This window comes from Apostichopus japonicus, chromosome 7 (genome assembly GCF_037975245.1).
Source record: "Apostichopus japonicus isolate 1M-3 chromosome 7, ASM3797524v1, whole genome shotgun sequence".
In the NCBI taxonomy this organism is placed as follows: domain Eukaryota; kingdom Metazoa; phylum Echinodermata; class Holothuroidea; order Aspidochirotida; family Stichopodidae; genus Apostichopus; species Apostichopus japonicus.
In genome coordinates this window covers 15,641,467-15,654,359 of record NC_092567.1, presented here as the reverse complement: position 1 = coordinate 15,654,359, position 12,893 = coordinate 15,641,467, and the positions used below count along the sequence as shown (strand labels likewise).

The following is a 12,893-nucleotide window of genomic DNA, read 5'->3' as shown; positions in this document are numbered from 1 at the left end:
TGTTTGTATTCGGTGCGTGTTTTTTTTTTCCTTCTGTTACTGTTACTTGTCATTTTGCCTTTGAAGAAGATCCTGCTAGGATCGAAACGTCAGGCCAACTTACTTTTACACAAATATCTTTTACCGCAGGAATTCAATCGAAACTAGTCTTTGACAACAAACTGTATTAATTGAACGCCTTCTAAATCATAAATATTTTAATATGTGTACCTTCTAATTACTTGCGAGAACGAGTTACACTCTAAAAACGGGGTTTCCAATGTGATAAAACATGACACGGTTGTCATTAAAGTACTACAGTTTTGTCTTACGAATTTCCAGGAGTGCTGTCATTCGTGCTGGTTCAGATTTATAACAAAGTTAAACATTACTATACGCCAGGTGCTGCACTGGCCGACTTCTGGGGAAGAAGGTTACGCATTGGGTGTAGTAATCTATTTGATTTTGTTTCATGTTACAGCAATGGAAGGAGTTTATCGTTTAACCGTATTGTGTGACTGCATAAGCATCGGTAGGCTATATTTAAATGTATCATTCACTTGATCTAAGCTATGTTAAAATACCTGAAATAAATAACTTGAAGCATTTTGATCCGACAAAGGAATTACCATGTGTTAACTTAAATTTAAAATAAAATACATTGCGCTAATCCGTTTGCAACGTGCATTATTTTTTCAATCGTAACTACTATTAGACTTAATTACCACATCATTTTGAAAAGTATACTTTGGAAGTTCTACTTACCTTTTAATTGAAGTTCGTGTTTGGCATGACTTTGTAAGTGAAAAAGAAAATCCTTTCATTTGATTGACACTCCTGTATTCCAGCCGTTAAAGACCAAAACGAGTCGTGACACGGTCCTTCTTAAATTCAATCCATTGGCCGTGTTCGTACCGAAGTCCTAAACCTAGTGGCAGTAGTTTCCTTCCCAGTTATGTTGGCAACCCTCTTTTTTACTGGAAAAACCAGACAAACTTCTGTGTTTCCCTGTACAACGCATTCAGTTTCAGCTCCTGTAAACTCGATCGTCACGGGACATCTTAAATCGACTCTTGTAGGGAAGCTGTAAGGAAACAAAATGTAATATATGATTGAAACACCGTGGTCTGTTAGATGAAGATATGCAACATGTAAATAGGTAGTTAAATCTCCAAACTTCGAACATGTAGACAAAATAAACCCAGTATGTTGTATACAGTGAAGAACCTAAAGTCTGCCATTGAAAAAGAAATGAAAGTTCTGCTAATATGTTAAGTGTAAGAGTTATAGAGTTTCTGTGGAACTGGACAGTCATTGTTTCATTGTCAACGAATTAAAAAACAATAATGGAATACACCTGGTAACAAAGTACACACAAGCAAAAAAGTTAATTGGTTGTTTGATTTTCTTGTTTTTTTACTTAAAGACCCGTATGATCTAATGCAGCATTTAGGTTTTCGCGATGTTTTGTGTTTCTAATATATCATCACTAATTAATCAACCAACCCCACTTTGTCATTTGTAAAAAATGTTGGTCTTTTAGATTTGCTAATAAAATAGTGGCTAAAATGATATGAAAGACATTTCAAAAGGATTTATTAATATGAGCTATTTTGTAGACGTATTTGACAATTTAATTTAAGATATGTGTGCTTACTTGCAACCCTAGTTTGATTGCCTTATATTCGGTAGGTTTGCTACAGTTCTTAATGCAGCAACATTTCCGAAAAGATACTTTCGATTCTGTCGGGGAAAATGTGCTAAATATCAATTAACAAATTTGATCAACGAAATATATCCCTTGTCCCCCATCTGTCTGTTTTTTTTTTGTTTTAGGATGTAAGTTGCATATCTTGCAATGTTGTTATTGTTTTAAAAAGGTACTAGATAACGCAAAACTTGTAACCTTTATCGGATTTATTTGATCGGAGTCGGGTGAGAAACAAACGCAATGTTCATTTCTTAATTTTCTCAAAGAACGAGAATATTAATGGCAACGTACTCACCAATCACATATCAATCTTTAAGATTCACACAATATTGCAGAAAGACGTACTTTGCATTAAAAGCGCAAGTAAACTTAGTTATTTTGTTCAGTTAAGAAATTCATCGAACTGTTCTTCAAATTATGTAAGCCAAGCATTCTGGGACGAAGATGGCATCACTTCAGTTTGATGGACTTAAGGCTTTAGGAATACATGCACCGATATGGGCAGGTAAGGTTTATCATAAGTAATCATATTATGTATGATAAAGTTCATGTAGTCTATACATCTTTCAATTGGAAAGTAAGTACTTTATTGCGTACTCTAGATATATATTAGTTGACTATGAAAGAGCCTATAAATAGTATTGCTAAACTTGTACTTTGAGAGATACTTGGAAACTAACGTCAGCCAAGTACTTTTGCTTTTAAAACAATCGTATGTTAAGATTAATGTTCCATACCGAATAATAGGACCACTCGTGGCAAAATATTGTCTGAAACGAAACAAGGATATAATTTAAGTTCGTTTTTTTAACAAAAGAGGTTGTTGAGAAAGAACACCCCGTTTATCACTTACTCTCTGACTTGTCATTTTTCAATGCGGTTAACCGCTCAAGCTAAATGTCAAAGTAATATGATTAATTCTATTGTTTCCTATTATTCACTAATCTGTAATACCTTTCATGCAGCTCCTGCAGCAAGTGTTACACCAACAGAATACATTTAATAATTTTTGGTCTCGTCTGAAACTTACCCGGTGGACTTTTGTTTGAGCAAATTTAAATGCTGGCATTAGTTCTGACATTAATGTCCGTGAAATAAGCTGTATATACTTATAAATGAGCTCTTCCAACTTTTTTTTCATTATCACAAGCAAGCCCTTACTATAATACCACGAAAGTAACTTGACTAATTTTGAAATGTTAATGTTGGAGGACTGAATGTGCGCTTCCTGCTTCAAAATTTTCATTCAATTCTTAAAAGTATGCAGTTTTCGAGATTGTACATTTCAACCTTAAAGAGTCTATATCAAAAGTGAAGCAGTGTGATGTAATTATTACCATAGGATTTTTTTTTTGCCTTTTCTTTTACTTTTATTTTGTACTCTATTGCTTTACTTTAAACTGGGTACGGATCCCCTTTTCGCCATCTTTTGAACATAGGAACAACAACACCAACGACAGCTATGCGTCATTAACATATATGATTTATGATAAATTATTCAATTGCAACTCGTCGCCTCGCCATCTGTCGCCTTGACCACAAGATGAGACGTGAACCACACTAAGTGACCTCCAACTTCCTAGAAGGAAATGGTTGAATAAAACAACTTCTCTGACTCTAGATCTTAGTAATACATATATCTTTAAAGAGGTTATGAAGTGGTGGGTTTTCATGTCTTGGAATGGTTTATCTACATTACTACAACACCACCCATGCACAACTTTCCGCAAAAACGGCTTCAGACGCCAGAAATTCGCTGTCAAAGTATTCCCCAGAGACCTCTCGAAGAATTGTTAAACGATCCCGATGGCCGAGACGTGTCGCTGCCGATCGAAGTCCCCGAGCAGAACGGTTGGACTATCCTGAATCGAAATTGGTCGGTTAGCATAAACAAAACCACCGTTATTGATTTAAATGATCTCGAATGTCAATGATCCTGCTACTTAACTTCGTAGCGAAGCTTCTAGAATGTTGTTACTTACAGTGCAAGGAAAATGTGGCATTCTGTACAGTGCAAGTGTAACCCTAAAGTGCTAGTAGTGGTAACATGAGGTCTAGACCTAACTTATAAACGTTGTTTAACAGGCTAGCCCGTGTAATTGTATCTATCAACTGTTACGTAAAGTCATAACACAACGCCAGTTTTACCACAAAAGAAAAATTGCAGATCTAGAATTGATTGACCAACTGGCTTTAAGTTCTGTGCAAAATATAAGGTAACCAATAAAACAAATCGTCATTTGCTACATCAAGGAGGCCTATGCTATGGTCATAAAAAAAATTTGGCAAAAGTATAGGACCAAAAGCATTCGTAACGTTGTGTATGTGTAGTGTTTTGAACGAGTCGTGTCCAAATTCTTCGATTCTGTCATTTTTCGGAAAAGCGTGCAGGTGAAATCCGTCTTTACTTGTGGTGGAGCAAACTGCAACCACACATCGGCTCAGCATATTTAACAGTTACGAGATAAATCTACGAAAAAACAGAATTCCAAACACTAAATCTCAATTAATACAGAGCGCTGCAACAGTGTAACGTTGTGTGTTCCCAGACGTTTAACAATTTAAACATAGCGCTCCGGAAGTGATCTGAGTTCCTCGACTGACGTCACGCCGCATTACCGTATATACACAATTTTTAGATAGTTTTAATTACCCTCGAATTGTTGATCTTTTATTCATCGAGGATGCAAGCTTTGTTTAATGATACCCAATTTGTTTGACACAAATTGGGTATCATTGGAAGCAACGAGTGTACAGAACACGATGATAAAGAAAAATCTTTCCATTTCATAACCTCTTTAAATAAAGGCATGCAAACCATTAAACATGTAGAAAACACCTCTTGCCATATCAATTATACCATTTAAATATAATTAGACCACAAGCAAAATACACGACGAATAGAAAATGTTAGATTGTTACTTGATGATAAGCACTTCCTAGCAACATCATAGTATCGTAGGTCTACTATACACATATGCATGTTTAGCCAGAAGGTACTTACAGTGCTCATCGGTAGCCCTATGGTACAAACTTTAGTATGATTGCAAAAAAAAAAGTGTCACAGGACGAGTAATGTGTTTGATATTGGTTCATTGCTGTGCCGGACTAATTTTGAAAAGGGGACCCGCTCTGATGCAAGAATGCGCTCGTCGAAAGGTAAAGGCTGGTGGTTCAGATAAGATGTCTCATAGAGGGTGCTCTGTGATAAACGTTCAGTATTCATGTGGACACTGTGTAATATTCTCGGTTAAATTAGGGGTGTAGGTGCATCAATACAAGTGTTGATGATCTAGGTTTAAGCCAAACGTTCCCTGAACCGTTAGTGAATGGCGTAACGCTATTGATCAACGATTCTATGTAATTCTAATAGTCATTGTCCTCAATGAGGTAACTTTATATTCAAAGTCAAATCGTCTAATATAAGTCAGTGTCTTATCATGTCTAGTTTAATAATACCCAGGCTGATTTGATTCTCGTGAGAGGTATCTAAAGGTCCCTTTCCTATCTAAAGCTTCTTAAAAAGAGCCTGGAGCCTTAGATTCGTAACAACAAAAGAGTTACGTAACTGTTATAGTGCATATACATCAGTTAACCGCCAGGAAAATTTCAGTTATCATGAATTTAATTTTTCATCAGAGCGACGTCTGTGTTAAGAGAATATGCCAATAACTTGAGACAACATGCCAGTAACCTAGTAACAGTGGGACCAAAGTGTTTCTAAATGATGTAAGGCGTTGTGCTGCACACGCAACTTTGCTGCGTCAAAATCCAATTAAACATATCATATTCGGATCAATTTCGGAAAAAATGGATGTTTGCCAAAATGAAGGAAATTTCCATTGATACCATGATTTCATAAAAGTCAACACAAACTATAATAGGAAACTTCGTCTCCCTTGGCTAATTATATTTACGGTAATAATTTACAAATTGAAGAGAAAATAACCCATCATGTCGTCATATGCAACTTGTGATACGTGGACACTGTAGGCCTACTCGACATCTCTCTCTTTCTTTTCCACAGGACAACTATTTAGACCCATACGCTCAATTCGATATAGTTTACAAAATATTGCAAAGACTGCATGCAAAAAGACGAAAACAATATGATGATTTCAAAACTAGTCATGTGTTTAATTCTCGTGAGACATATGAAAAGGTCCCTTCCCTATCTAAAACTTCTAAAAGGGCTTGGAGTCTTATAGATTCGTACAAACAAAAGAGCTATGTAATTGTCATAGTATGTATACATCAGTAAACCGCCAGGAAATATCAGTTATCATGAATTAATTTTTTAACCGGGCGACGTTTGTGTTAAGAGAATTTGCCAATCATTTGAGATAACATTAGTGTAACCTAGTAACACCACTCAGTGGGAACCAAAGTGTTTCAAAATGACGTAATTCGTTGTGTTTCACACGTAACTTTGCTGCGTCAAAATCCAATCAAACATATCATATTCGGATCAGATTCGGAAAATGGATGTTTGCAAAGAGGAAGGACATTTCCATTGACTCCACGATTCCATAAAAGTCAACACAAACTTATAAGAAACTTCGATTGGCTAATTATATTAACGGTATAATTCATAAATTGTAAAGAAAATAACCCATCATGTTGTCATATCCAAATTGTGAAACGTGTACACTGTAGGTCTACTCGCCGTCTCTCTTTTTTCCACAGGGAAACTATTAACACCCACACGATCCATGTTATATAGTTAACAAACAAACACAAAATTTATATTGCAAAGTACTAAATGCCAATGTTTTCTCATATTGATGAATACAAAACCAGTAATGTGAATTCAAATATACCTCATGTCAAGCTTATGTAGGACACATCATGATTTATCGTGTCGTTATTATTATAATACGTTAAGGAATCCAGCTGTAATATACCTTTGAATTACTAGTGTGCAGATTTTACGGCCGTCGGTATTTCTAGAATGAACAGCCCAAAGCTATGGTACTGTATATTTCAGGACATAAAATGTAATGTATACAAGGCAAAGTACTGTAATTGTGACTTACCTGATTCAATGCAGTGTCGGTCTAATGGTTATCAGGTCATTTTCAATATCAAATTGCAAAGGTACTACACTAACCGACAAGTAATTCAAATAATACATTAATTTGACAAAACTGCACTTTTATTCTATTCTAATCCATATTAGAAAATTAATCTTCATACTTTTATAAACTAAATCAAAATAAGTTTACATATCATTTCTACTAATAAAAGGAATCGATAATGTTTACTTTATGTTTCCGATTGCTGTAATTTGAAGACGAAAAACATATAACTCCATGATTTACAAATAGAAAATTTCTAGGAGACAAACACAGATTCCGACCTTAGTTGCTCATTAAAACATTCTGGTGGTTAATTGTCTTTGTCAAATTTGTTTCAAACGTAATGAGAATAATATATGTAACATTAGCTACTATATTCTGTGTACGTTCCCATTATAACAGGAGAGTGTTTCGTTTACCATATTTTCATTCAAAGACCTGTAATTGAGTTATGTGATTAATTTTCATTAGCTTTCGACAAGTATATTTTCGTATAATCACTGAAATTATTACTAGGAACTGAAGGTAAAGAAGAAACCCAAACTCTTAGCAAACCACTCTCATTTTTACATAAAATATTACATAGTGTATGTTTATCTAGATTAATATCTTCTTTCGAATCAGGAGGCTTCGTTGGCTCCAACGGTTCACCACCACCATCTAATATCAACCAACACTTTTCCAACGATAACATTTCATTTACTTTACATAGAGAATACTTGCCGTCTGGAGGTAATTGTTTATGAATTTCTTTAGCAATATCTGCTTCGAAATTTAGTGTCTTTATATCAACAATAAAAAGGGTTTCATCGAAGTTCTCATGAGAGCACTTCGAATTTGCTTGTTTTACAATCGGCGAATCTTCAGTTAAAAAATCTCCTACAAAAAGAATATACTTTGTGTTCTTCCATTCGACATCAGAATCAAAGAAAGATGCAGCGGACATCTCTTTCCGTTCTCCTTTAGGAGTTACAATTTGTAACTGTGTCTTCAAGAACCGGTCGATCAAGGGATCGATTTCCTTAAGCTGCAAAAAAGGTGAGATTAATAGCAATCGTACTCAATGTGAAGGACAGATCGACATAACAAATCATCGTAGTCACCACCGTCGATTATGAAACAATTTTAACAGTTTGCAGTAGTTGAGCAGTTTTCTAACAGTTTATTCCTATCACGAATGTAAATTATTTGCGATATCTGTATTGTGGAGATTTTTTCCTATGTTCTAGCATTTACTTCAATCATAGTATTGTACATTGATACATGCAAAATGACGAATAAAACTACTGCTATCGCTCATTTTGTACCATCCATAGTGTAACAAATAAGCTCAACTTGCACAATGATGACAATCTTGGAGCTTACATGCAAATTAGAGAAACGTAAATGTTATTGCTGTAATTAAAACATGAATCAAAGAATTGATTTCAGAAAACTTACATCTTCATATTCATCTCCATCTTCATTCTTCATGTTTCTTTTGCAACGGCGACCTGTGTGAAATTCGGTAAATTAAATAGGTAACCACAACATATCACACAGTCTTCGTTGATATCAATAAATGGACAAGAATAAAACTATATATATATGATAAGGAATTCAGGTAACCTTTGGCCACATATTAGAAAAAATTATCAAAAATCGCAATGGTGTACTTATCACAAAAACTGTCAATCTCAGGTAATTTAATATCTTAACATCTTGAACGCAATAAGCTTCCTTACAAGCACATCAATTGCAGGCTAAGGATTGTTACCGTTTGGTTAATATCTCGATCACTTAGTCTTATTCTTAAGATCTAGTTGAATCGGTTTTTTCTCGTTACTCGTGTATCACTCATTGCCGTCATTCTTCAAGCGTCTCCTTTGGACGTTTGTCATTTATCACAATTAATTTATAACGTACACACAAGATAACAAACTGATGCAAGTTACACGAAATAATTTCGTTAATTTTTGGTATTTCAAAGGTGTATTAGAACAATATGTTAAAGCTACCATATCTTTTGATGACAGATTGACTACATAAATTGCAAGTTAGCACGTAACAACATGCTTTGAAATTCAAAGACCAATCGGTGAAAACCTGGGGCTATACACAATTCTTAAATCTGTGGATTTCTACTGCAATGTAAACGTTACAATAGGTCTCTTATACTTGGATTTATCAATCATTATCCACCAAACGTATGTATACTTGAAAACTGTGCAAATGAACTTGAACCAACGGCAGCATTACCAAAAATATTTCTTTTTGGGAGGAATTATACTTTCATGAATTTCATGACTTGATGCCTTCGCATTTTGTAATTACCTCCTGTAAAACATTTATCTTCAACGTATTAGTGCTACATGCCCTAACCTTTGTATGACATAATATGTGCCAAATGTAAGAAAGTGAACTGTTGTAATTATCACCCAACTTTGCATGTAGACCTACCAGAGGGGATCGGGAAGATATTATACAACATGCCAAAAAATGTAAACTGCAACATGGGCCTTTATGCAGATACATCTCCTGTTGCACTTAATATTTTTTGGCTTATCTATTTTCCGTGCAATGTTAGCATTGTGATTTTTCTTTCTCTTTTTCTGATACAATGGTAAAACTGTTAAATAGAAAGTCACTTACCGCAATACAGTGCAATAAGTACAGTCGTAGTTAGAACTATCACGATTGCAATGACGCACGTCACAATGAGAATCGGATCATTTCCATCATTAGGTATTTGTAAATCATCACATGACACTATTAATATGAAATGAGAAAACATGCGCATAAGTTCATAAGTAAATATAATGTAAATGACAGTGACAGAAAGACAAACATATAAACAAACCTAAATGAAAATTTGAAACAAAAAAGATATTATTTTAATGATGATTTTTTAGCTGTCCCGTAACTTGGACCAATTACACATCTAATTAATGAAACTGCAAAACACCTGAAATCATAACACAACTTAATTCAGAATGCGTTATGACACTTTCTTGCTTATTACATCTGATTAAACTCTGTGCTCATGTATGTACGTTACGAACGCAATACGGTGCTTTGAGCCAATTTTTCATGCACAATTTATGGTCAATAAAAAGTAAACTTTCATAAACGGTTCATCATTATATACGGCAGCATCAACTATAGGCTAGACACGAGATTATCGTTCCATAAAGTATCCCAGTTATTTGTGTCGAAATTGGCTAAACGCGTATATGGGTTGGTAATAACATAAATTCGGTTTGGAAGGTCTCTTTGACACACTTTGACACTGCCTGTTTTGAATTTACTGAACGTATGAATATCAGGTTTGACCATAGCATAACATGACATAACATAACATAAATGGGTCAAAGTAATCGTATACATAATAACCTAAATTTTACAAGGAAACAAAAGCCACTCACCAAACGTTATATTTACTTTAGCATCCCTTACTGTATGTTCATGTCCTCCTTTAGAACTGGAACATAGAAAAACTGTCAATCCACAGTTCAAGCTATGAATGTCCAAACTGACACTGGCGTTCCACGAATTATCCGAAAGTCGTTCTTCGTGTATTCGACCATGAATTATACTTCCGTTGTTGTAACTCCAGATTGGGGATATTTTCTCTTTGGTTGGACTGATGATAGTGCACGTGAGAAATTTTAGATCTGCAGTGGCTTGTATTACACATTCTTCACATGAGGTACACTGGTCTATCATTGGACAAGGCTCATCTAAGGGAATAAAACAAAATCGAAAAATACAGATTTAACAAGCATCTTTTGACATACAAGATTCATTATCCTACCCGCTCGCTGAATTTCAGAAATTAGAGTATTAACAAAGCCAGAGGAACAATAACATAGATTCATGTCAGTAAAAGAATCGCCACTGTAGGACAAAAATATATAATTTAATAATTTAAAACAAGAGGTAATACGAAAACAGTCATTTTCGAATGATCCTTCGATAAATGTTTTTAAGCGGGTAGGTAATATGTTCTATTTGATTCTAACAGTTTTCTAGATCTTATCTTACCAACTGATCTGCCTTTCATATTTACTTGTTTAACATGATCATTACCGATAAGATTTATGAACACGGTGTCTTGTTCCTTCTCGTCATCCTCCATAAAGTGCAAGATGGTGTAAGGACCTGTCTGATTACGACCAACGCTCTTGATGATAAGTGAGCCATCGTCGCTGATATCGTAGTGTTGCACTGGCCAAACGTGTTGGACACCAGATACCAATTGCGCGATGGGCAATGAGCTCGTACTATTTCCTACGAACCAGTATAGCTCTGTAAGTGTAGACGTGGTGAGTGTACAGTTGACAACTTGTGTGCTGCCTTCTTCAACTGACATTTCTTCTGGACATCTAAGTGTCGACGCTTTGTAAAAAGACCATTTACAGAAATTTTAAAATCATTCTTAATAAGCATCATCATTTCATTTTAAAACCAAAGTATCATATAAAGATTTATACTTTAAAGTGAGTAAGAAAATATTTTACTGTCTTATGGTAACATCCTTATTCTAAGATAAAATAATGTGTCATATAGTAACAGTTAAACTGTGATTAGAAGAAACAGTTACGAAAAAATAACAATTCAATGCTTACCTGAATAACTAGTCGGTAAAGCAGTTGCAATGAAAAATGCAACTCCTAAAAGGTAATTTGACGTCATGTTGAACTATTGGGCTTCATAAGTCGCAATGTGGATTAACTTGTTTTATTTTTCTGAGGAGAGAATAGCTGTCTTCTTAAGACTTCCTTCTATAATAACATTTAAATTTATAATCGTACAAGATGTTCGATGCTGTCCTATATAACCATGGTAAAGAAACCATTTGCTTAAATTAACTTAGGCCTACAGCTATATTGACATCGAGGTTAAACCATTGTCACCGGTTGACCTAAATTTAGTTCATCAGCACCTACATGACGATAAAGAACACATCTAATAGAGGATCTTCTGATGGCTAGAACTGAAAACTTAGCAAAATATTTTGAAAGATGTCTCCAGGGTAGCATGTTGTATGCTAAATATGTTAGATGTGCGAAGTTTATTGTCATTTTGTGAATTCATTTCGCAACAGCAAAGTGAAGGTTGTCACTTACAGGTCAATCAAGTTTAAAAACGTCTATATTTTTTCTAAATAATATTGCAATTATTCATCAGTAGATGTAAGACGTTTGGAGAACAAAACCAAGCTTTTTAAATTCACCAATCGATGGCTTGTCGAGTTTGTGCCAATACTTGAAATGAGGTTTCAACTAAAATACTTAGTGTGAAATAATTTCTCAAAGATATACAAGTTTTACATTGACTTCCACAAGAAATCACTTTAAAAATAAATGAACTATTTTCGTTCTGCAGGTTCCATGGGTCTATGTTTCTACAAACTTAGGGTGTACTTCAGTACAAACAAGGCCTACTAATCAACCGTTAACAGTGTTAATTGTGCACACTTTGTGCGTCTGTACCTCATTATAATGTTCATTAGTTTACCCCAAAAAATGATTGCTTTAAAGTATAAGTTATACGCTTAATAACCTTAACAGAAACAGTATTTCTCAATATGGCTTGACTTCGTTTTGATCAATTACTCCCTGAAGCAGTAAATAAAGTTTAAACATACCGAAATATCGTATGGATGTTTCTTGCAATGTACAACGTTGAGCTCATTGTACAGCATTTGTTTCAGTAAAGACAAAATACGTACTGTACAGTTAGCTGTAGACGTGATATTCATCCATATATCTTAACACAAACAATCACGGTACGAAGGTCAATGGGTAAACTGTAATATATTAATGTGAGGAATGACGGCCTGTACAATTCACAAGGTAAAAATATATACATTGTCGTCTGCCAATGCACCGAATGTAGAGCTATATCCGAAAAAATCTTACAACAGTAGCCTACTATAATAAACTATTTGTTGCACTTTAGCACTGCTCGATATACTGCATGAGCGATCGGTGAACAAAACCTAGCGGACTCACGGGAGAAGTGTATTGTTTTGAAACTCAATTGTCTGCCCCCGATATACCGCAATCACCATTGAGATCAACTTAACCAAATTCTGTATCACTTAAATATGGGCATAATAAACACTACGCATCGATGATTTT

The 12,893-nt window shown here is 34.8% G+C and overlaps 2 protein-coding genes across 2 annotated transcripts in view; one reads left to right on the top strand and one right to left on the bottom strand.

Moving 5' to 3' along the window:
* Positions 1-12,893, top strand: part of LOC139969462 (uncharacterized) — a 60,660-nt gene that overhangs the window by 19,535 nt on the left and 28,232 nt on the right. The gene's annotated exons all lie outside the window — the stretch shown is intronic.
* On the bottom strand, positions 6,882-12,604 carry LOC139969455 (uncharacterized). The gene is made up of 7 exons (XM_071974456.1): positions 12,398-12,604; positions 11,376-11,495; positions 10,837-11,145; positions 10,173-10,487; positions 9,400-9,516; positions 8,209-8,261; positions 6,882-7,795 (listed from the first exon to the last, which is right to left on the bottom strand). The coding sequence occupies exons 2-7, from the start codon at positions 11,440-11,442 to the stop codon at positions 7,226-7,228; spliced, it is 1,431 nt and encodes a 476-aa protein (XP_071830557.1). The 5' UTR covers positions 11,443-11,495; positions 12,398-12,604; the 3' UTR covers positions 6,882-7,225.